We start from the raw sequence: 23,170 nt of genomic DNA, 5'->3' as shown, positions 1-23,170 counted from the left end.
TAAAATAACTGTTGTATAAAAACAAATAATCGAGCATTATTGACGAATATGCACACAATTGTGCAGAATGTCCTGGCCACCCGAAGGTATATAGGTAAATTATTAATATCAGGTAAATTAAGAACAATTTGTATAAAATAGCTGATACTTTAAAGGTATCAAGGGGTAATGTGCACACAATTTAACACGAAAATTCGAACATACGTTCTTTGCATACGAAGTGCATCTTTGTCCCTTAACTACTCTGAAAACTTTTTGAAGACATTTCAGCATTCATTAATGCAATAAGGTTTATTTTTAAAGCAATCAAAGAATAATCATCCACTTCTGTTTCAACACTAATGGTTGCATGAAAAATAAAAAATATAAAAAATATGATCTTGATAAATATTAACTCTACGTGCCAGCTGACGCACTTCCGATTATCATTATCATATGAATTTTACAAGCACGTACACATTAGTTTTTTACTTACACTCGTATTTTTAGCTTGTCCTGGCCAGACTAACTTACTAAGAAAGAATTATAAAACCGACAACGACGTAGCGACAATATATTAAGTTCTTGGGATAAATGTAAAATAATTTTAACATTATATGCTCTGTATTGGCTTCTTGTGTGGTGAAGCATCGAAATGGATACTATTATAAGAGTGACGATTTTTTATGTTCAACATTTGATTAAATTATCTGCATATTTTCAAGGCAGGTTTTTTAAATATTTAAAAATTACTCCTATTTAATATATTCTGTATGGCACGATTCTGTGTAATATTCCAGTTAATTATAAAAGGAAATATAAATGTCATGAAATATCTAGAACAATTATATAAATGCATTAAAATATAAATATCCTATATTACCAAAAATATTCAAAAAAGTTAGTAATTACAAGTTAAAACTATCAATGATAATATTATTGGATGGTAAAAAAAAACATCTTTATAAAATTGCCCACTGGGCATGTTCAATAATGAGGAACGTTACAGGACTCCGTGGAGCGCCAATAGTACGACCCTCAAAAAGGGATCATAAATAGTTAAGATTGGAGAAGCAGTGTCCCTAGATTTCATTTTACAATCTATTAGGAAGTAGCAGCTTGAAAATCAATGGAAACCAAACAAGGAGATAAAATAAAATGAAAGGATCTAATCGATATGGGTTTGATTCAATAATTTTTTCATATGGAAGCAATGAACATATTCAATATATTTCAATAATTCAATCAAGCTAAATAGATATACAAGCTGATTTAACGCATTCATTAATATTTTAGCCAGAACTTTATCCAGTATTTATCGATTTTTAACATAGTATTAGATGCGTCTCTTATACCATAACACATGCACTGAAAAGTCCCTGGCATGACAAAAAAAAAGCTCGTCTTTTTGTTCAAAATTGGCTTTATACAGCAACGTAATCTTCATCAAGAACCACACAATCATTCCAGCGCCGCTATAACATTTCAATAACACTTTTGTAAAACGACTTATCTTTTGCCTCAAATTAGGTCTGTCACCAGTTGCTGACCACTCAGATAACAATTATTTTTATTCCGGAGTGAAGTGATGGATCCATGTTCATTCGTTATTTATTGTCACATATCGACGCAAAAATTCCGGTTTGGTTTGTTTAAACACGGCCAAACGCTACTCATAATCATCAACACGTTCTTGTTTTTGGTGAACAGTGAGTAAACGTACTGTTCATGCACCCAGTTTGAACAGAGATCTCTCATAATCAAAGGCTCATGCAATATAAAATCAAGACGTTCTTTTGATATCTTTACGATGTTAGTTAACTCACGCAACTTCACTTTTCGATCATTTAAAACGATTTTGTTGATTTTTTCACTGGTCTCCTGGTCTTACCACCTGATTTGGACGTCCACTGCATTCTGCATCATCGGTGTCCTAATAAACAGTATAAAATTAAAGCACGAAATTGTCTTTGATCCATTGTTTTGAAAATAACAAAAGTACTGTCACTCTTAGCACAATAACTCACAAACTTATGAGTAGAATAACATGAAATTTTAACAGCTTTCTTCTAAAAAAACTAACTAAAAAAATGCGCCATCTATATGTTAGGCCAGGTACTTTTCGGCCCATATGTTATATAGTTTATGGTATCATAATATGAAATTCGTATTGTTATATTCAGTAATAATTTAACTTATAATAAAGTTACATATACAATGCCCTACCTTTGTAAGCGATTGTTTTATATATACAATTTATATAAAATATTAAAAAATTGGCCTACTAAAGCCAATTAAACGAAATCTAAAATATAACTTTTACTTTGCGTGAAAGAACATGCCTACCATTGAATACTAAGAATTTCCAACTCCACGGAGGAGTCAATATCTTGGTTTGCATCTAGACCGCCGTCTAACTTGGATAAAGCACTTAGTTGTTAAACGAAAACATCTTGGTAACTAAAACAAATGTATTGGGTTGTCTGACGCAAATCGAAGTTATTCTTAAGCAACAAGATATTGCTGTACAAAATCGAATTATGGGGTACTTCGTATAGTCGATACACCATACATTTCTAATGTTATATAGTGTGATATCCCCCTAAAACACTAGAGCATAATTTAATATTGCGAAGTACTTTGAAAAGGTGTTAGTACACCTTAATGAAGTTGTTAATCAACTAAATGTCAATGATAACAGTCAAGTGCGTATACTAAAATGTGTACTACTCTACATATCACTTTTAAACTATCGTAAGAAATTCTTATTACCCATTGGGCAGATTGTTCAATTTTGTTGCAATCCAATTCTATTAGTCTTACAGAATCTAAAAATTATACTCCTGTAAATTAAGATAGCATAAATTTTTTTATATTCGGGTTCTTCAAGTCAATTGTAAAATATTTCATTAATTTGGCCGAATTATTTATCTATTAGAAAATCTAAACGATATTTGACCACTGAATGATATCAAACTATATTTTCTGGCCTTGCGTTAGATAATACATACAAAAAATATGCCAAGAACAACATTAAAGAGCAATATCATGACGTAACATTTTTTCTAAAAAAACTTAATGATACTAGCCAAGATAAATAATAAATCATTAACACTAATGGTAACAATTTACAGAGTAACAGAGTTGCACAATAATCAAATTCCACTAGTGTTTTATTTATGTTGCAATATAAAAAATAATAACTAAATAGTAATATAACAAAGTATCAAGAAATAATCAGAATATAAATTTAATCAATAAATGCATCTTCATTTCAACTACTAATAAAAAGTGTCTGCGCAAATCCAACAATAAAGCTACAACAGGTTCATCTATAATAGGTCAATTGCAAAGTCCCCGGCCTGGCACATAGATGGCGCTACTAGAATTAAATCCACATGTTTTTAGTTAGCCCTAACCCTCAAAAGATACATCTATAAATTTAACAGCGGTCGGATCATTAGTTTGTGAATTATAGCATTTTGAGTGGAGCAACTTTTGTCATTGTGAAAAAAAATGGATAAAAAAGAATTTCGCGTGTTGATAAAATATTGCTTTTTGAAGGAAAAACATACAGTTGAAGCAAAACCTTGGCTTGATGCCGAGTTTCCGGGCACTGCCCCAGGAGAATCAACCATCAAGGATTGGTATGCTAAGTTTAGACGTGGTGAAACGAGCACCGAAGACAGTGAACGCAGTGGACGCCCAAAATAGGTTGTTAGCGATGAAAACATTTAAAAAATCCACAAAATGATTTTGAATGACCGCAAATTGAAACTGAATGAAATAGCAGACACTCTAAAGATATCAACTGATATCAACTGTGCAAAGTGGGTGCCGCGCGAGCTCACTTTTGACCAAAAACAACATCGAGTTGATGATTCGGAGCAGTGTTTAAAGATGATCAAGAGTAATAAACCCGAGTTTTTGCGTCAATATGTGACAATGGATGAGACATGGCTCCATCATTTCACTCCGAAGTCCAATCGACGGTCATCCGAGTGGACTGCACACGATGAACCCGCTCCAAAGCGTCGGAAAAAGCAACAGTTGGCTGGCAAGTTTATGGCGTCTGTATTTTGGGATGTGCATGGAATAATTTTCATTGACCACCTTGACAAAGGAAAAACCATCAACAGCGACTATTACATAGCGTTATTGGACCGTTTGAAGGACGAAATCACCGGAAAACGGCCGTATTTGAAGAAAAAAAAAGTGCTGGTTCACCAAAACAATGCACCATGTCAAAAAATCATTAATTGGGCTTCAAATTGCTTCCTCATCCACCGTATTCTCCAGATTTGGTTCCAGTGACTATTTCCTGTTCTCAAATCTCAAAAGAATGCTTTCTAGCAAGAAATTTTCGTCGAATGAAGAGGTGATCGCCTAAACTGAAGCCTATTTTGAAGCAAAGGACAAATCGTACTACAAAAATGGTATCGAAAAGTTTGAGGGTAGCTCTGATCAGTTTAATAAAAAAGTGTGTTTTAGTATGGTAGGCCGGGGACTTTTCGAATTGCTTATATTTTTTAACAGTAACTAAAATAATGTGGCTTAAGTAACCAGCAACGCATTATTTAACGCCAACAGTCGCTGTTTTTTAACACTGTGTATCATGACTTTAATAAAATTAAGAATTAATTAGAGAAATTAATAAGAATTTAATTAAAACATTTCCCAAATAATCATGTCAGTTCAACAATGAAAAAACCTATCTCAAAAATCTAACAAGAAGATGAAAATATGACCCGTACAGAAATTGACTTTGAATGTCAATTACACGCATATTGACAAATATAGAATTGTAGTAATGAACTGACGCCATCAAGATGTATAATGCATTGCCTATTGCAGTTTTTAAATTCGTATTAATACCAGACAATATTTTCCTTCTCATTTTATTCCAGTTAAAACGAGATACTGAAACGATAATGCTGACTGATATGTCCGAACATGTAACCGAATCAGCCTACAAAATCCGTTCGCTTGTTAAATGTAAAAATCTCTAACCTACAAACTAATGTGTCTGTTCAATTAACTGTAGTTTAAGTCCTTCGATAATATATGCATTAGATGTACTATAACATTAAAATAATTTATATTTTATAACATGTTTGTTTCATTATTTTGACGTCATAAATTGAGATGACGTTATATTCCCGAAATATTTCACACACTTAGGATAGGAAAACAACATAAAAATGGAGAAATGACAATCGATGAATCCTGTAAAATCCAACAAACTTTTGAAAAACCACGTCAACCACAAACCAAATTATCAATTTTTTCCAAAATATCGGACAGAAGTACAAAAATCTCCAATGTCTGAGTAAAGTTGCTATATTATAATATGCAAACAGAGGTAAATGTTATTAATCACAGCACAAAATATAATAACAAACGAGACCAAATGCTATAAGTCTGTTCATGTTGTATTAAACCCACACCGGGTCTAGTTCAGTATAAATCTAAAAAACGCATGTAAGTCATTCTTTCATTTTATTTGTATCTTAACCAAATTAGTTGCTTACGGGCGTTGTTTATTATTCATATTAAAATAATCAACCCTAAACTATATTAATTAAAAATAAAAAAGTAGTAGAAAAGGAAAAAATAATTTCTCTAACATCCATTAACAGCCAGGACTCACTCACAAGTGACTAATTTAATTTAACATTTGTAACCAACTTCATGTTGAAGGCTCAACGACAGGCTTCCCTTTGATGTGTCATTTCGTTGAAGTGTAAACAAAACAAATAGTAGCTATTTCTGGCGAATCCCAACCGTATTCGGTAAAGTCCGGTAATTTCCGCTCGATTATGTGACGTTGCTATTTACAAGCAACCAACATAAGGAATAGTGCGTTTAGAGATTAAATTATTAGTTCATTAATATATATATATATATATATATATATATAAGTCGGTAGTACAAAAAGTAAAGTGAACTATCGATCTAGGAAGCGTTGTGTACCTGGATGTAGGGATGCAGAAGAAATATCGATATATCGATATTTTTTAGCCGATATTTTTTCACAATAAATTAAATATCATTTTTAATAAACCTTTTAAAATAGTACTCTATTAAGAGAAGATTAACCGATGTTCAATACAAGAGGAATTTTGGTGTAAAATTTATTGGCCAAACAAAACAAATTTGTTAAAGTGTCATCAGTTTAATAACTATCTTGAGGGGTCGTTCAGAATCATTAAAGAAAAAAAGTGTAATTATTCATATAAATGTATTGGCTTAAGGCTATTTAACCAAGATAGTTTTTTTTTCATCTAGCTAATAGATTCAGGAATATACATCCTCGACTAGCATGTTTTAGAAATCATTTGAAGCGCTTAACATAAGTTAATTTTTTAACCTCATTGGCCCTTAGGAAATTGTGAACACGTTGAAATAATTTACATTCTATACTAGCGGGGGATGACTCTATAACTTCAATTCCAGATGATCCTATATTCCTATATGTCAATAGGGCTCTTTTAACTTCTTCTTTTAATTTTAAACTCTTTTATTTTATCCAGCGATACCACCACGTCGATAATATAACATATTTTTGTGAAATATCTTTAAAAAACCAAAACCTTTTAATTGTACACTACACAATGATTTTCCAGATAGAATATTACAAATAATAAGATGTGCTATATACTTTTGGATAAACCCACAATATCTAATAGATTAAATTGATGGAACTAAACAAATATGAAAAAGGAAAAAGACGGAAAAGATCATTTTGATTTGCAATGCACCAAAGTTTTTTGCTTATGGTTTTATATATATGTAAATAATACTTATATCTTATAGATATATTTATTTTTATATATTATTTATATTTTATAGATAAATTTACATTATAAATTTATTGTTATCAATTATATTTATATATATATTTATTGTTACATATATTTATATTTATATATTTTTACATATGATATTTATATTTTTTTTTTTAATATATATTTTAAAGTCTCATTTTACCAACTATGGGTTTTTCTGGACTGGGCCTAGAGTTTACCGTGGGCTCCAAACCACGGTCCTCAGCATTTAGCCTACCGACTGGCGAGTGACCAACTTTAGAAATCGTCCCAGAAGATATCCGGTCTTACCCAGCCTGGTTACTGGCGTGACTGGGATCATTTTCCTTGTCGGATTTTACACTGTTGCCTAGAACATATACAAATTTTAAACAATCACAAAAATAAATTTACGACCATGCCCCAGCAGATTTCGAACCCGCGGCTATCGCAACAGTAGGAGGACTGTCCCATCACCTTTACCACTGCGCCACCAAGCCGGCTATATTTATATTTTATTGAATTTTATTCAGAAAAAAATTGTTTTTTATTTAAATTTAATTGGTCAATTAAACATGACGTCAAGCGTGTCACGTGCCAAGCATTACTAATCAGCCAATCAAATGTCTTCACGGTAAAATATTTTTCTTACAGGTGCCTCTAATGGAGATTTAAATTGACTAATCAAATTACTTGAGTGGCCAATTATGCGCCCTCTGGATGTTAGGCAAAGCAAAACTTTGCGCCAGAGTCCCCTATTGAGTTGCATCTCTACTACTCTGTGTTGTGGATTTGACTCTGGCAGTGGTAGGACCTCTGTTTTGAAGGTTAAGAATTGTTTAGAGTTTATTTGTTCCTGGACTGTTCATATTTTGATTATAAATGGTAGGCAGTAATGGATTTTTCATAGATATATCGATTTATAAATATTGTCAAAAAAGTAATTACACACATTTTTGACATATGAGAACATTCCATCCAGGAGCGTATCCATTCAATTTTAATTTTAATAATTTTGCAAATTGACTTCTTTATATTTTAGACACAGTTGACCTTGCGAAAGTAAAAGTACAGAAAAATATGATGTCCTTGTCGTATATCTCTCACAGCATTAATAGTGAACAAGAAACATTGAAATTTGGTTCGCTTGAAGATTTTTAAGGTTTGGGGGTTCCTATTTTGGTAAAAATATTACTACTTCTAAATTTGAGCCTAGCCGATCAGGAATCTATAAGAATTTATCAAAGAATGAGAGGTGAATATTATTAAAATCAGATAAAAATACGATTGCAGTATTACATAAAGTATTATTTTAATTTTTTAAGATTCATTTTTATATTAGAGGGGACGAACTTGGGTCTGAACAGAAATATTAGGTTCTACGGTATTAGGTTAACTTCTGAATTCAAGATAATTTATTCTATTTATATTATATTCTACAAATATACGTATAATTTTCAACAACTGGCAACGTTGCAAACTCAAATATTTACGCGGGTGCGCAGATTTTCCATAACTAAACCCTTGTAACAAAACATCTTTTCAAGGCCTCGAAAGTGTCTGAATTTGTACCGAGTAGATCCTATTTGCCAGAGGTTTTTTTTTTACTTTTTTACCTCGGTTTGAAGAAAAAGGGAGGTGATTGTCATCGAATGCTGTGTGGAGCTTATGGCAATCATGCTCCATCGATTTCAGCATGTAAATATCAGCTGGTTTTCAACTGATTTCGTTGTTTTAAAAGTGGTGATATTGAAAACAAATAGCCTAGAAAAATAAAGACGAGGATTTAAACGAATTACTCGATAAAATCATCAATAGGGATCGCTACCAACTGCAACTGGTGCGTTTGAACCAAGTACTGCGCGACAACCGACTAAAATACAAGCAAAGACAGAACAATGTTATTATGTGTGTGTGTGCATTCTCCAATAACCACATGTTGCACAACTGGTGAAAATATACTTGATTATATACTTGATTGTGATAATATTGACACTTGATATTGTGAAAATATACTTGATACATTAAAATGGGTAGTGCTACTCCATTCGCCGTGTTCTACAGACCTCGCTCCTTCTGATTACTACTTCTTCCGACATATGAGTCGTGACCGGTCTAAGAAGCGCTACACATTTTATGAATGTACCAAAAACGGACCCTTGATAGCTTAAAATTCGATAGCCTTAAAAGATACATCATTCTTTCGAGATAGAAATACTTTGAATAAAATACATTGTACTAATTTTTAACAATAATTTCAAATTTAAAATATTCTTTAAAACTAATATATAGGCCTAATAGTATACTATAATGCTAATTTAAAAGCTATATGCATAAAGAATATGTTAAAAATTAAATATGAAAATGATATTGAAATTATAAGAAACAGTAGATGGTTTAACAAGAAATATTCTATTTTATTCAAATAATATAGATTATTTTAAAAGATTATACGTTGAAAATAATATTATGTATTTAAAGCCAGAACCATACTCATGTCATTACGAATTAGTCATAAAAGTTACATTTTAATGACAAAACGCCTGAACCTGCTTCGGAATACGTGACAAATAGAAAATATAGCTCCAACGGCGAATATTAATGGCAAGGTGACGGACATATTAACATCTTCGTGATCATCACGAGAACGAAGAGCAAATAAAAAATAACTAATATTTGCAACCTTCAGCATTTGCAAACAAAGTGGGAAAATAACAATCTGTTTTAATGAATAATAAATGTATTATTCAATATTACGTTCGTTTTATTCCACTTATGGTTATAGGGGAATATAAAAATATAGGTGTTGCTTTAGTACCTAGCAAACGATTAATACACGAGCATTGCGTCTTTACGTACACCAATTTCTTTGCAACTGCTATTAAGAACTATGGATCCAATGAATTGATGAGATAAAACAAGATCATGTTATAATCACAATCAAAATTCACTTCGAATTTGGATAGTCCAAATAAATAGAGTACTTCCAACTAACTAAAACTTATCTCGCCAAACTTGAGATCCTCTTAAATATATTGCCTACGTCAAATTTTAAATGTATCGATTCATAATCCAATGAGAAACCGGTTGTTACGCCATAGCACTGGAAATTAACATTTAATTCCAAACAGATTGCAGATGAATAAATAAAAAATACCGAAACATTAAGTTAAAAAATAAATGCATAATTATGTTTATTAATTTATTTCACAAGTAAATTCTATATTTTTGAATTGACAATTCAATTAAAATCTTTCAAACTAACAAAATGAATCGAATAATTCGGTTCAATAATTTGTATTTTAATTAAAAATTAATTATTATTATCATTATAATTAAATTAATTAAAAAGACAATAATGAGTTAATAACAAAGAAAGACAATTTAATTGAGTTTTACTGTTATTCGGTCATAAAACCATATTATTTGTTTTCAAAGGTCTTGCTGCTGTTTTCCTTGGTCGTAATTTGACCTTCACTAAAAATTATAGAAACACAAATCAACATCAAAAACATTTCGAAGCAATGAAAACTGATCTAAAATTACTAATTAATTAATGGGCCAATATTAAATGAACATATGTAAAAAAACTTTCACTTGATTGATCTTACGTTTAAATCCAATAGAACCTTTTTTATTTCGTATTTTTTTGGATTTTGATTTGTTTCGTTTACGTGCATACTTTTTCATTTTCTTTAGCGCACGTGTATTTAAATCAAGAGGAAAACTAGCGTTTTCTCTATCGCTCTGGTCCCAAAAATCCTCCAATGATGGTTTTCTCGGGATGTCAGAAATATCAGAACAATCAGAACTATTTGATGAATCAGTCTCGTAAGGGTAATTCAGCCAAAAATCTTCTTCCCGTTTAGGTTTTGGTTCCAATTTAACACATTCTTTTAAAAATCTCTCTAAAGAATATTTTGTCTCTAAAAGCATCCAAAATGTATGAGTATTCAAAATATATACAATGAAGAAACGACGATACTAACTATATTTGTCCGACCCTGTATACACTTTAAACATAGTTCGAAGGTGTAGTAAACTAAGCTGACTCATATTGTACCACTCCGCAATGGTAAAACATTTCCGTATTTGATCTTCATATTGATCCAATAAATCCATATTTTCGCTATATTTCATTTCACTCGTTTTGGTTACTGTCAAGATGACAATTAAATAACAAGTTAAACAGTTAAATAATAAAGCAACTAGATGATTATATTCGTTTAATACAAATATTTAAACCTCTATTTTTTCATCAAACTGAGGCACTAATCAGAAACTCGTAAAAAGTTGTATTGAAAAATTATGCTGCCGTGGTTCAGCTCCAAATAAAACTAGAATAATAAAAGAGAGACTGAAGGATAAATTTATACATATGAAGAAAATAGATTGCTCTTAAAATATTGTCTCTAAAATTTAGTGTTGCTCGCTATATATAGACTTTTAACAAAACAACCTCTTAAGGCAACTTATATTAATTGGACCCACCTACTATATAACGTGAGCTAAAACAAGCTATTCAGTATTAAGACTATTGAGATCAGCTTAGAAACCTATAAGCCGCTAAAAGACATTATTTAGCTGGGTTATTTGGTATTTAGCTCGGATACATTATATTATATATTACATGTTTAATACAAATAGGGCATAATTCAATGCAGTTATATCAAGATATGCTAAAAATATGACGAAACTAAAAATGACAAAGGGAAACTGAGACAAAAACCTTTCAAATTCTAAAACTATGGTTTTATTTCTTTTTTTTTATAAATATTTACACAGTAAAAGTACTCTCTATAAAAACAACGCAATATTATTAACATTAAAAAAATAATTTCTCTCGCAAAACCGCAAATAGGGTTAGGAATAGATAAATTCAAATTATAAATTATTTACATTCAAGGAAATTGTTTGGTCTTAAAGGATTATCAATATTGTTTATCAAAATCCTAAATAACTGGCACAAAAATAAGCTAGAAATAGTTAATTACGATTTTTTTTCTTTTAGTACAAAACACAATTCCCGGTGCATTAATTAAGTTCTGTCTAGTCCTCGATTTAAAATCAACGAGGAAAAACTATAATGATTATATTTGACCGGAATTATGCAGTAGATGGAACTGTTAATATATCTCGTCCTAAATAGGAAAACACAAGCAATGTTCATATTTAAATATATAACACATAAAAAATACAGTGAGAAAGAATTCTTACAACTGAACTTTGTCGCTGTACTTCTTACGTGTAATGGGAGGGGGCATAAGCTATTTTCTTTTTCACTCAATCTCCACATAAGAAAATGAAAAGCTGCCTCTCACTTAAAATTTACTAATAAAAAAAATATATATATAAAAAAATTATCATTTATACTCATGCTTTATAAAGATTCTATTATATATAATATATGAAAATATATTCTCAAATTAAATCGACATTATCTTAAAATGTAATACCTTCCGCATTATCATCAGGGTTAATACAATTCTTTGATTTCATCCTTACCATACATAAAAAAGTGAAAATACTTAAATTAAAATTCTAAAATAAATAAATAGAAAAACCTCTTGCGATATTTAATACAGCATAGTATCTTACAATTTACTTACAATTGTATATAACATTCTTTCTTACAGTGACAACATCTGAATATGACGTATCATCAATATACGTATCATCACGTTTTTCCTTCATATTTATCGTTTTATTATTTATAGGTAATAAAATAACACAGTTGTGAGATTCTTATACATTCGTGTGAAGTGTTGATGATTAATATGAAGTAATAATAATATGAATTAGTCTATATTAAGCATCAAAACGCAATATACTCATAAGAAAAATATATTATTCTTTGTTAGAGTTTAAGTTAGTGTGCATTATTGAAAACAATACAAACTGTATTTATGCTTAAAATCAAACCTATAAAAGCTTAAATTTTAATGGGCTTACTATTCATTTTTGAAGCTGTAACATTAGTGTAACTTAAACCCTAAGCAAATTAAACAAATATATTTTGTGTCAAAAAGCCAGAAATAAATCTACATTATCATAAAACTATTTGATATGAATTAAAAATAGTAATTGATCCCTTTATATATTAAAAAATTCTGCCTAAATATTGCACGAAATTAAATAATGCTTGTTAAATATGTAATATATTGTTGTTTATACCTTATCTCATCCACTGTTATGCCAAACTGATCTTGTTTACAACCAATTTTAGGCAGCATTTTTTAATTACCCCTAATATAATTTTAAATTGCAATACAAAAATCATTTAAAATATTTTTTATATCACATAACATTCTACTAAGTACTTCAAGCAGTTTTGGAATTTGCATATAGTATTACAGTTATTTTGGAAAGTCAATTTTGCCACAACAAATTCTAACTAAAATGAAAAGAAGGAAATTGAATTTGCTTTCAAAATAACTCAACCAAGTGGATTACAATGGCTATAAATTCCAAAACTGTTCCTGTTTCTAGTAAGTGGCTAGAACATTACCATTCGCAGGCACTACGACAGAGTGATGATTAGAAGTATGCATCAGATGACCACTCTGTACAATGTTACTGTTAGATGACTGCTGTTGCTGTGGAGTTGGTTGATTAACTGGAACTTGCGCTACCTGAATGTTACTATTATTTGGATTTTGTTGTGGCTGCGACGTTGAATTATCTGTAAATATATATGATATAATGTGTATATACATCGATATATATATATATATATATATATATATATATATATATATATATATGTATTATACATAAATGATTTTAAATACATAACACACAAAGTGAGCTGAAATTATTTGCTTATTGATTAAATACTTGAATTTTTGTAAATTAAACCTGAGCTGGCAAGAAACAAATTTCCGATATTGATCACATATACATGACTGAGATCTTAATGCCTGAACGCAGCAAATCGGAGGAACATGGACAGATACATCAATCAAATCTCTATGAAGCATTTCTCAGGTGTAGACCGACTTTTGTACTTGTGGGAGCTTTAGCAAAACGGTATTATAGTCATTCCTTTCATACAGGATGCAGAAATTATTGCTTTTTTGAAGATGAATGAAGTTTTGGTCTCTATTATTTGCTTATTGATATTATATTTAAAAAATATATTCTGAAATTGTGTACTTCAATAATTAATAAACATTTTTTCGATAGACGGATACTTTTTTTAATCAATCCACCAAATATTTCTTTTTGACATGTATAATAAATTTTATAATGTTATATACAAATAAATTCAGAATTCATCTCAATAGCTATTTGAATAAAAGTTAGTCAGTACTTGTAATTGCAGTTGTAATGAATTTTTGAAATAGTTATCATAAAATAATGAATAACGAAAAATGAAAATAATAAATAATCAGTTTATCATATAATTACATATGTAAATTATACAAAAGGAAAGGCTTACTTTGTGCATTCATTTGTTCGAGTTCAGCCTTCTCTCGGTCTAATATGTGTTTTCTACTGTGCCTAAGAAGATTGCCCTTTTCCACGAAAGACTTGCCGCACTCAGTACAATTAAACGGCTTCTCCCCACCATGGGACCTGCGGTGGGATACTAAATGACCTTTGCACATAAAATCTTTCTCACACAGATCACATCTGAATGGCCTCTCTGCATGCTGACCTTTATTATGAGATCGCAAATGAAACAGAAGATTTCCTACAAAATACATTATGCATTATTTATGAACACTATTGAACCTAAGAAATACCTTTAAGTGGAAAAGACTTGCCACATTCAGTACAAGTAAAGGGCCGTTCTCCTGTATGGGATCGCATATGTATCAACAAATGTTCTTTTCTGGTAAATGGTTTGGAACACACATTACAACAATGAGGCGTTTCACCAGTATGTTGCCTCAAATGATTCGTCAGATGTTCCTTTCTTGTAAAAGTCTTTTGACAAAATTCACAACGATGTGGAGATTCACCTACGTAATTTTTTTCGTAAATAAATTGTATATATTATAGTATATATGTTATTAGTTACTAAAAAATAATTAGTATACCTGTATGTATCCTGACATGATTTGTTAAGTGCTCCTTCCTAGTAAATGATTTAGCACAGAAATGACACTTATGCGGCGATTCTCCCGTATGTTGTCTTATATGGTTATTTAAATGTTCCTTCCTAGTGAAAGATTTAGTACAGTAAGTACACTTATGAGGAGATTCGCCTGTATGCTGTCTAATGTGATTAACCAAATGATCTTTTCTAGTGAATGCCTTGGGGCAGTATGTACACTTAAAGGGCGTTTCTCCTACAAAATAACATAAGAGATATAAAAAAAACAATTAAACAAAAACAATAATATTAAATATCAACTTGCATACATAATAGAAAATCTTACAAGAAAATAGTATTCATAATGTAGTGTTACACATAATGTAATGTCTTTGAACTAGAAAATATAACCTCGACCTCATTTTACGAGATTAATCTCGAACTTTACTTTAAGTAAATAAATTGAGCAGGATCTCGGAAAAATAAAACTAAGCGGAAGCAGATTTATGAGCAAAAATACGTCACACATATAAATGCAACGACAGTGTTGATGTATAGAAAAATCCGTGTAATTATCAGGATTATTTGCAACTAATGAAGGGCAATGAAACTTAATATTTATCTAACATGAGTATTGTATGGAAAACATTTTAAAAAAGAATATAATCAAATGAATATATCATAACCCTAAATAACCAGATCCTTTTCCCCGTGCGTAAATTTCTGGATATGTGTTTTATATCACTGCAGCACTTACTTGCAATTCTCAATGACTGTAGTGTCTATCTGAAGTTAAATGAATACTGAAGAATTGAAGTTAACAAGGCCCTCTAAGAGGTATTAGAAATATAAATCTAAACGATATATAGATTGGCCAAAATGAGTCAAAAAAATCAATATTTTCAAGTGTAGGAACAAGAGGTCAATGCCAGTTGCCTTTCGATAATTTACTAACGTTGATACCATCGAGACTATAATGGCACTTTCAGCTGTTGAGTACATCCGCTGAAATCAAATGCCGTTTGCCAACAGTACCATTGCTACTCTACTCTTAAGCAACCAGACTTTAAAATAGATGATTTTGAATAACATTGTCGGAAAAATTCTTTCGAAAAGAGTTAATTGTTGTATTCGGTAGTAATAATAAGTAAATGGTTATAATAAGCAGTTTTAAAATGTAATGTACCTTAATCATATAACATACTAAGCTGATTTCAGGGCGTTTTACTTTTGCAAATAAAATCAAAAGTTATTTTTCAAAAAGTACCAAAAAGATCTCAAAAATGCCAAGATCAAAATGCATCATACTCGTAAAAAATTTACAATTACTTGCGATTTCAACATACTCTAGTTTTATAATGTTACCTGTATGCTGACGAACATGGTTGGTTAAATGTTCTTTCCTGGTAAAGGACTTGTGACAGAACAGGCATTTATGTGGAGATTCTCCTGTATGCTGACGAACGTGATTTAACAAATGTTCCTTTCTAGTAAATGTTTTAGAACAGAAACCACAACGATGAGGTGTCTCTCCTGTGTGCCACATTATGTAAAATTAAAAAATCCGTGTAATTATCAAGATTATTTGCAACTACTGAAGAGCAATGAAACTTAATAATTATCTAATATGAGTATTGTATGGAAAAAAATCAAGAATATAATCAAATGAATATATCACAACCCTAAATAATCAGATCCTCCTCCCCATGCTTAAATTTCTGGATATGTGATCTATATCATTACAGCACTTGGTTGAAAACGAAAAATTGCATCTCTCAATGATTGCAGTCAATCTAAATTTTGTGGTGCTGATCCTGAAGTTAAATTAATACTGAAGAATGGAAGTTAACATGACCCTTTAAGAGGTATTAGGAATATAAATCTAAACTATCTATAGATTGGCCAGAATAACAAAAAATCAATATTTTCAAGAGTATGAACAAGAGGTCAATGCTAGTTGCCTTACGATAATTTGCTCACGCTGATACCATCGAGACTATGATGGCAGTTTCAGCTGTTGAGTACATAGCAACTGAAATAAAATGCCGTTTGCCAACAGTACCACCATTAGTACTCTACTCTTAAACAACCAGACTTTAAAATAGATGATTATGATAATAACGGTGTCGGAAATTTTTTTTCGAAAAAGGAGTTACTTGTATTCGGTAGTAATAATAAGTAAATGGTTATAATAAGCAGTTTTAAAAATGTAAAGTGCCTATAACATACTAAGCTTTTCGGGGCGTTTTACTTTTGCAAATAAAATCAATAGTTATTTTTCAAAAATTACCAAAAAGATCTCAAAAATGCAAAGATCAAAATGCCATAAAAAATTTACAAATACTTGCGATTTCAACATACTCTAACTAGAGTATGTTATCTGTACATAATAAATGTTACCTGTATGCTGACGAACATGGTTGGTTAAATGTTCTTTCCTGGTAAATGACTTGTGACAGAACAGACATTTATGTGGAGATTCTCCTGTATGCTGACGAACGTGATTTAACAAATGTTCCTTTCTAGTAAATGTTTTAGAACAGAAATCACAACGATGAGGTGTCTCCCCTGTGTGCCACATTATGTGATTGGTAAAATGCTCTTTTCTAGTGAAGGCTTTACCACAAATTTCACACCTACACATAAATATTATACATTAATTACAACAAAAATTTAACAATTAAAAAATACTAACCGGAAAGGTGTATCATTTGTATGACTACGCATATGGTTAGCCAAGTGTTCTTTTCTGGTATACTTTTTGCCACATACAGTACAACAATGTGGCGTTTCACCAGTATGCCACATAACATGATTCATGAAATGTTCCTTTCTAGTGAATGATTTCTTACAAATTTCGCATCTGAAAAATATCACTAATTAATAACAGCATTTAATTGGTAAGACATTATAACTAAATTTTTAATTTGTAACATAAATTTTAATAGTAACAAATAGATTTTTATATTTTGTATTTTATGTTTTATATTATATTTTGTTAATATGAAATTATGTTTATATTATAAAATAATTAGAGAACACAATCATGGGCAGATACATAATTAAATTAATAATTTGTTCAACTTAAAGAATGTCGAAAACAGCTCTTTAACCCTGTTAAGTTAAAAAAATAAATGATAATGATATTTTTTTAAAAGCAATTTTTCGGACATGGAAATAAAATTGACCGATTTCTAAATATAAAAGGTGGAATGTATATGAACAATACAGAATTGAATACTGCCAATGCCTGACGAATTGTATTATGATCTAATAAATATTTAATACCTATGCGGTGTTTCGCCAGTATGTTTCCTAACGTGATTAACCATGTGCTCTTTTCGGGTAAAATTTTTTCCACAAAATTGACAGCGATAGGGAGTTTCACCAGTATGACATCGCATATGATTCTCAAGATGCTCCTTTCTGGCAAACGTTTTCCCGCAGGTAGTGCAAGCATATGGTTTCTCAGTTGAATGTCTCTTCATATGTCTTTCCAACGTAGGTGCATTAGCGAATACGTGAAAACACAAAGTACAGGTAAACATACTGCCACCCAAATGGCATTTACCATGTCTGGAAAGCTCCTGGCTATTGGGAAACGCTTTTCCACAAACCTTTATCAAGCAAAAGAAACATTACAATCAGAAAGAAGTGGTAGGGAAGTCACTAACCTGACAAGTAAATGGCTTTTTCTCACTGTGGTATCGCCTGTGGACAATAAGCTGATACCTGAACTGGAACGTTTTTAGGCACAGATCACACTGATGATTTCCAGTTATAACGGATGTAGCGTTATTCTCGTTTTGTGGCATTGAACTAGTTGATGGTTCGTGTTCATCTTTAGCAATAATAGCTAAATTTGAAGGATTTGGTGGCGGGATATTGATGTTACTATTCGAATTACCGGCAGGTATATTTGGATTTGAATTATTCACTACTTCACCTGAAAGATACAAAAATTATGAATGCATATAAATAGATTAATTAGTAGATTTTCTACATATTCTGTATCTACTTTTTTTTATCTAATGAACAAATATAAATTGAATCTAATGTACAATAAGTCAATAATATTAGTCTGAAGTATCTTCTAATAGCCCTTAAGTTCAAACTGAGAAATAAGTTGGTGATTGAATTCACTGATGAAAAATTCCTTTTTTTCTTCAATTGTTTTACAACAAATTCTGACGATATTTCTGATATGAAATTCCTTTTACGTTCTATAAAACTGACGCTAATATTGTGTTCGTACCGAATCCAGGAGCGTTTGTAACAGCATACTGAACACAAACTCGCTTCGGAACCAAAGAATCAGATTCACACATCTTTTCTACCTTTTGTTTAGGTTCAAAATCGTGATGGTAAAACCAAGTCTCAAGATATTTTGAATATTCTTTGTTCTGTGGTAAAGGAATTGAACAGACAGTTTGATGTATTGTATATTGTATTATTGTAAAATTTTCCAACTTAATTTAAATGAAACATAACTTTATCAAATATTAAAAAAATATATAATTATTTTTATAATTAATATTTTTCAGTCAGGAACTGTCCTGGCAACCGCCAAAATACTGCTTGGTAAGGGTCACTAATGTGTCCATGAGAAATAGTTTCTCCACAGCTCATAATATGGTTGTATCCCGAATTTTATATTTACTGATAACAATTCATATTTGTTGTAAATTATTCAAATGTTTTAAATGATAAAATTATCACATAACACAGGTTTAGGAATTAAAATAATTAATTAAAAATTCAATCATCTAATACCTTCACTACTCTGAATAATGTCACCACAACCAAAGTTCACCCATTTCTAATTTTTATTATCATAATACTTCCCTACACTAAGTATATTTGACAATAAAACTTAATCAAACTAGAACTTAATCAGTTAATTAATCAGATATTTAATGATCAGCGAGAATCTATCAAAGCAATTAAAAATTATATACAAAATAGAAAACAAAAATTACAATGACCATTAATAAACATTGAATTTTGTACTGATTATTTTAGTGATTTCAGCAGACAGAGAAGACAAAAAACAGATCATAGAAAGTTGTACAGTTTAACTTACTCTGTCCCTGTAGTTTTCCAAATATCTCGTGGTAAGCTAAAAGATGATTGAGATCATCCACATTCACCTTATACATATTCTGAACCATTTCCACACCCAAAGTTTTAGCAAGCTCTTGTTCCTGCATATTGGTTTGAATTTTAACTGCAACAAATAAGTGTATTAACTTCTCAAAAAATAACAATTTAAAACTGGCATATATTAAATCAGCTAGAAAGTTAAAACTTATTCATTATCATTAAATAATATCATGATATTAAGATGTAATTGTGTATTTATGTGGTGAATTTAATGACTATGAAGTTTTTACTTTTCAATTATGTTTGATTATGGAATACAATACCTATACTTCCATCAGCAGTCCTGACATCCATTATGTTCCCTTTAACCTCCTGGAGCCCCAATTGGGCATTATTTAAAAACTTACACTGTATTGACTTTTCATCCTTGACAATTTCCATATTTTCGTTTAAGGCATTAGACGGTTCGTTGTGAGAGAGCTGCTGCTGGTTGTGTTCCATTGAAGAAGACTCCATCCTAACCTGCACAAAAGAATATATTAATATACTGTATATTGTGAAAACACAATAAAAGACAATAACATAACACCTATCTTATAAAATCGCATTTGCAGGTAAAAAATTAAACCTTTACAAGTATAAAATAAATATAAATAAACCAGTACCTGTTGCACCTGTTGGGCCTGCATCTGTTGTAACTGTTGAACCGTCAATCCTTGTGAGTTCATCTGGGATTCATTAAGTTGCAAATGGGCCGCTTGCAACTGGGCAGATAACATCTCCTTATGATGCTTTTCATTATTTTCATCAATCACTGAAACCATATTGTCCTGATTCACTTGGACCTGAACCAAATTCTGTTGCTGAGAATGGCTTGGTTGAGAATTTGGGATCTGAAACAATAGAAAAATATTTTGATTTATAAATACCTTTAAAATTCAATATAATTAAGAAGGTGTTGTAAATATAATAATTATATAAGACTAATAGAGCAATATAATATAATATAAGAATACAACAATTATTCTAATTATATAATTAAATTATATTATATAACTTACTATTACAAGACAATAGTTTAAAAAGTTCTTAAAGGAGACAGAAGGCTATCAAGACAAAAATGCAATAAACGCAGGCATGCCATTATGCGCCCATTATGTAAAGGAAAAGACGTCCCCACAATAGCTATTCAAACATTGCACAACAGACTACAAAACCAGACAAGACAAAATAATGATCCCGCCCAGTAAAAGCTAAACAGAAGACAGCTATGTAAATAGGAAATACTTACTCGTATATCTCTATTCATTTGACTATGATCAGGTTGAGGAGGCTGCTGTTGTTGCTGTTGCGGGGGCGGTTGTTGCTGCTGCTGCTGCTGTTGTTGTTGTTGAGGAGTCTGCTGATTCTGTTGCTGTGGTAAGGTATGTGAAGTGTCCAAATGTATTGTTCCTGTAGGAATTCCAATACCCTGGGATGTGGATATACTGACTGGTATCTGGGCATGTTGCTGTAATAAAATTTGCGGATCAGCCTGTAAAGAAAAAGGAAATATAACATGTTCTATTTCAAAAACTCAAGTTAACACACCTGTGGTATCTTTCCCTGATTGTCTCTACCCGCTCCTGGAAGCCCATACACTGAAACTTGAGGTATAGGTCCTGGCAGTAAATTTGTTAGAACCCAATATTTGGCTACACTACTCAAAGCAACTGCATTTAATGTGTTCACACGAAGATCAGTTGGTATCGTAGTTGATGGTTGTCTTTGTGATGACGCCTATTTAAAAAGTTACTTGAATTATCACAACTCAGTGAAATATAGTTCAATTATATTATTAATAAAGTAAAATTAACGGCTGGCAAATTTGTATTATACATGTACACATCATTTATGACTCTGTTTATGTTAAATTCAAGCACCCATTAAATCTAATGAGGCAGAGGACAAGGAAATATATTTCACGCTATTTTTCAATTTGATCTCAAAAATATATTTCTCATAATTTACATTACTCCTATTAAAGAATCTGATGTTTATAAATAGCCAACAAATTATTTAAAGTCAGTTCTCCTATCATTAAGCATTAAACGCCAAGCAACATATAAAACAAAATAATTTAATACATCCATGAAGGTATTTCCAACTAGCGTAGACAGTAGTTAATTAAGTAAAATCAATTGTTAAAACTATAATAGTGGAATAACCATAACTCAAAAGGACAATCGTACATATTTAACATTGCCAAAAACTTTAAACTATAACCACGGCATTAAAACTGTTTAATGAAGATAAATATTTCATTAGCCTAACCATAAAACCACACAAACATTAATAAAGCATAACACTACGAGGAATAACATAAAGGTTTCAAAGCAGGATTAAAAATAATAAGTTTTTGACTGTTACAATATTTACTCAACATACATTATTAACAATCCATCAAGAACATAATATATTTACGTTATTGAATTAATTAATAGTGATCATAAAGTAAATATAAAAACAAACCTTTGACAATTGTTTATTTTTATTGTAACTTAAATGGCGCACAGTATACTCACATCGTTACTTGTCGAGCCGTGAGCTCCTTGGATGGCGTTAGGATTTTCGTTATTCATCATATACTAAACAAATTCACACCAAATAACCATATCATATTCGAAGTAATGTTTTATATTTAACGCTGGATATTTTTAAATGCGAAAAATTAACGTCAAATTATTTCCGTCTCGTGCACTACGGCATCGGGGGGACGCGAGAGGTAGCCATTACAAAACTTATCAACTGGTTTTTCGTCGATTTTATCACGAAAGATTATCCCACCGGCTTGATATCATCGCGAGCGATCGAGCATATATCCCTTAACCAATTTTTGGAGTCCGTTCATCACATATTTTACTATAAATTTAATAAATTCGTATAAAGAGTTGAGATGAAGCGGGGCGCCGCAAACTTATAAACACACAAAATCAACATGGCGGATTCTGACATTGCCTGCATACAGTTTCGAATAAACAAAGGAAATTTTCAAGTACGCCCACTTGGTAGATATTTCATCGAAAATATAAATAATTTTAATTATCATAACAACGGTATGGTGAATATTTTGAGAAATTATGCATTTTTCGGATATAAATTGGCTTTAAAATTTAAATTTGACCGATCCCTCCATTTTTTTCTTTGCCCCGCCTACTTGCTACGTCAATAACTTTCATTCTCGCGGGATCGTTTGAATGAT

General features: G+C 30.9%; 2 protein-coding genes across 5 annotated transcripts; both read right to left on the bottom strand.

Annotated features, from left to right (window-relative positions):
• Nucleotides 1-9,983: 9,983 nt before the first annotated feature.
• On the bottom strand, nucleotides 9,984-11,324 carry LOC143206848 (uncharacterized). The gene is made up of 3 exons (XM_076419648.1): nucleotides 10,775-11,324; nucleotides 10,397-10,711; nucleotides 9,984-10,262 (listed from the first exon to the last, which is right to left on the bottom strand). The coding sequence occupies exons 1-3, from the start codon at nucleotides 10,923-10,925 to the stop codon at nucleotides 10,195-10,197; spliced, it is 534 nt and encodes a 177-aa protein (XP_076275763.1). The 5' UTR covers nucleotides 10,926-11,324; the 3' UTR covers nucleotides 9,984-10,194.
• Nucleotides 11,325-11,515: 191 nt separating this feature from the next.
• On the bottom strand, nucleotides 11,516-22,918 carry LOC143206846 (uncharacterized). 4 transcript variants are annotated; one of them, XM_076419644.1, is made up of 15 exons: nucleotides 22,494-22,918; nucleotides 21,520-21,708; nucleotides 21,221-21,463; nucleotides 20,595-20,822; nucleotides 20,253-20,451; nucleotides 19,910-20,053; nucleotides 18,501-18,772; nucleotides 18,115-18,443; nucleotides 17,522-17,689; nucleotides 17,227-17,462; nucleotides 16,192-16,359; nucleotides 14,831-15,082; nucleotides 14,534-14,752; nucleotides 14,227-14,481; nucleotides 11,516-13,467 (listed from the first exon to the last, which is right to left on the bottom strand). In XM_076419644.1, the coding sequence occupies exons 1-15, from the start codon at nucleotides 22,551-22,553 to the stop codon at nucleotides 13,271-13,273; spliced, it is 3,159 nt and encodes a 1,052-aa protein (XP_076275759.1). In that variant the 5' UTR covers nucleotides 22,554-22,918; the 3' UTR covers nucleotides 11,516-13,270. The 4 variants fall into 4 exon arrangements, with proteins under 4 accessions (XP_076275759.1, XP_076275760.1, XP_076275761.1 ...); XM_076419645.1 differs by having other exon boundaries at nucleotides 20,337-20,451; XM_076419646.1 differs by lacking the exon at nucleotides 16,192-16,359.
• Nucleotides 22,919-23,170: the final 252 nt, after the last annotated feature.

Source organism: Rhynchophorus ferrugineus, unplaced genomic scaffold (genome assembly GCF_030347505.1).
Source record: "Rhynchophorus ferrugineus isolate W39M unplaced genomic scaffold, kcgeb_rfMv2 rfM1, whole genome shotgun sequence".
Classification (NCBI taxonomy): domain Eukaryota; kingdom Metazoa; phylum Arthropoda; class Insecta; order Coleoptera; family Curculionidae; genus Rhynchophorus; species Rhynchophorus ferrugineus.
This window is presented reverse-complemented; position numbering and strand designations above follow the sequence as displayed.

What these genes read in the sequence shown, in the direction of transcription:
- LOC143206848 (XM_076419648.1), bottom strand. Translation starts at nt 10,925, where the DNA reads ATGAAATATAGCGAAAATATGGATTTATTGGATCAATATGAAGATCAA. An exon ending in TACAGGGTCGGACAAATATA is followed by an intron (nt 10,712 to 10,774) that starts GTTAGTATCGTC and finishes GGATGCTTTTAG; the next exon opens with AGACAAAATATTCTTTAGAG. An exon ending in AGGTTCTATTGGATTTAAAC is followed by an intron (nt 10,263 to 10,396) that starts GTAAGATCAATC and finishes TATAATTTTTAG; the next exon opens with TGAAGGTCAAATTACGACCA.
- LOC143206846 (XM_076419644.1), bottom strand. Translation starts at nt 22,553, where the DNA reads ATGATGAATAACGAAAATCCTAACGCCATCCAAGGAGCTCACGGCTCG. An exon ending in ATCAGGGAAAGATACCACAG is followed by an intron (nt 21,464 to 21,519) that starts GTGTGTTAACTT and finishes TTTTCTTTACAG; the next exon opens with GCTGATCCGCAAATTTTATT. An exon ending in CCATGTTCGTCAGCATACAG is followed by an intron (nt 15,083 to 16,191) that starts GTAACATTATAA and finishes GTTATTTTGTAG; the next exon opens with GAGAAACGCCCTTTAAGTGT.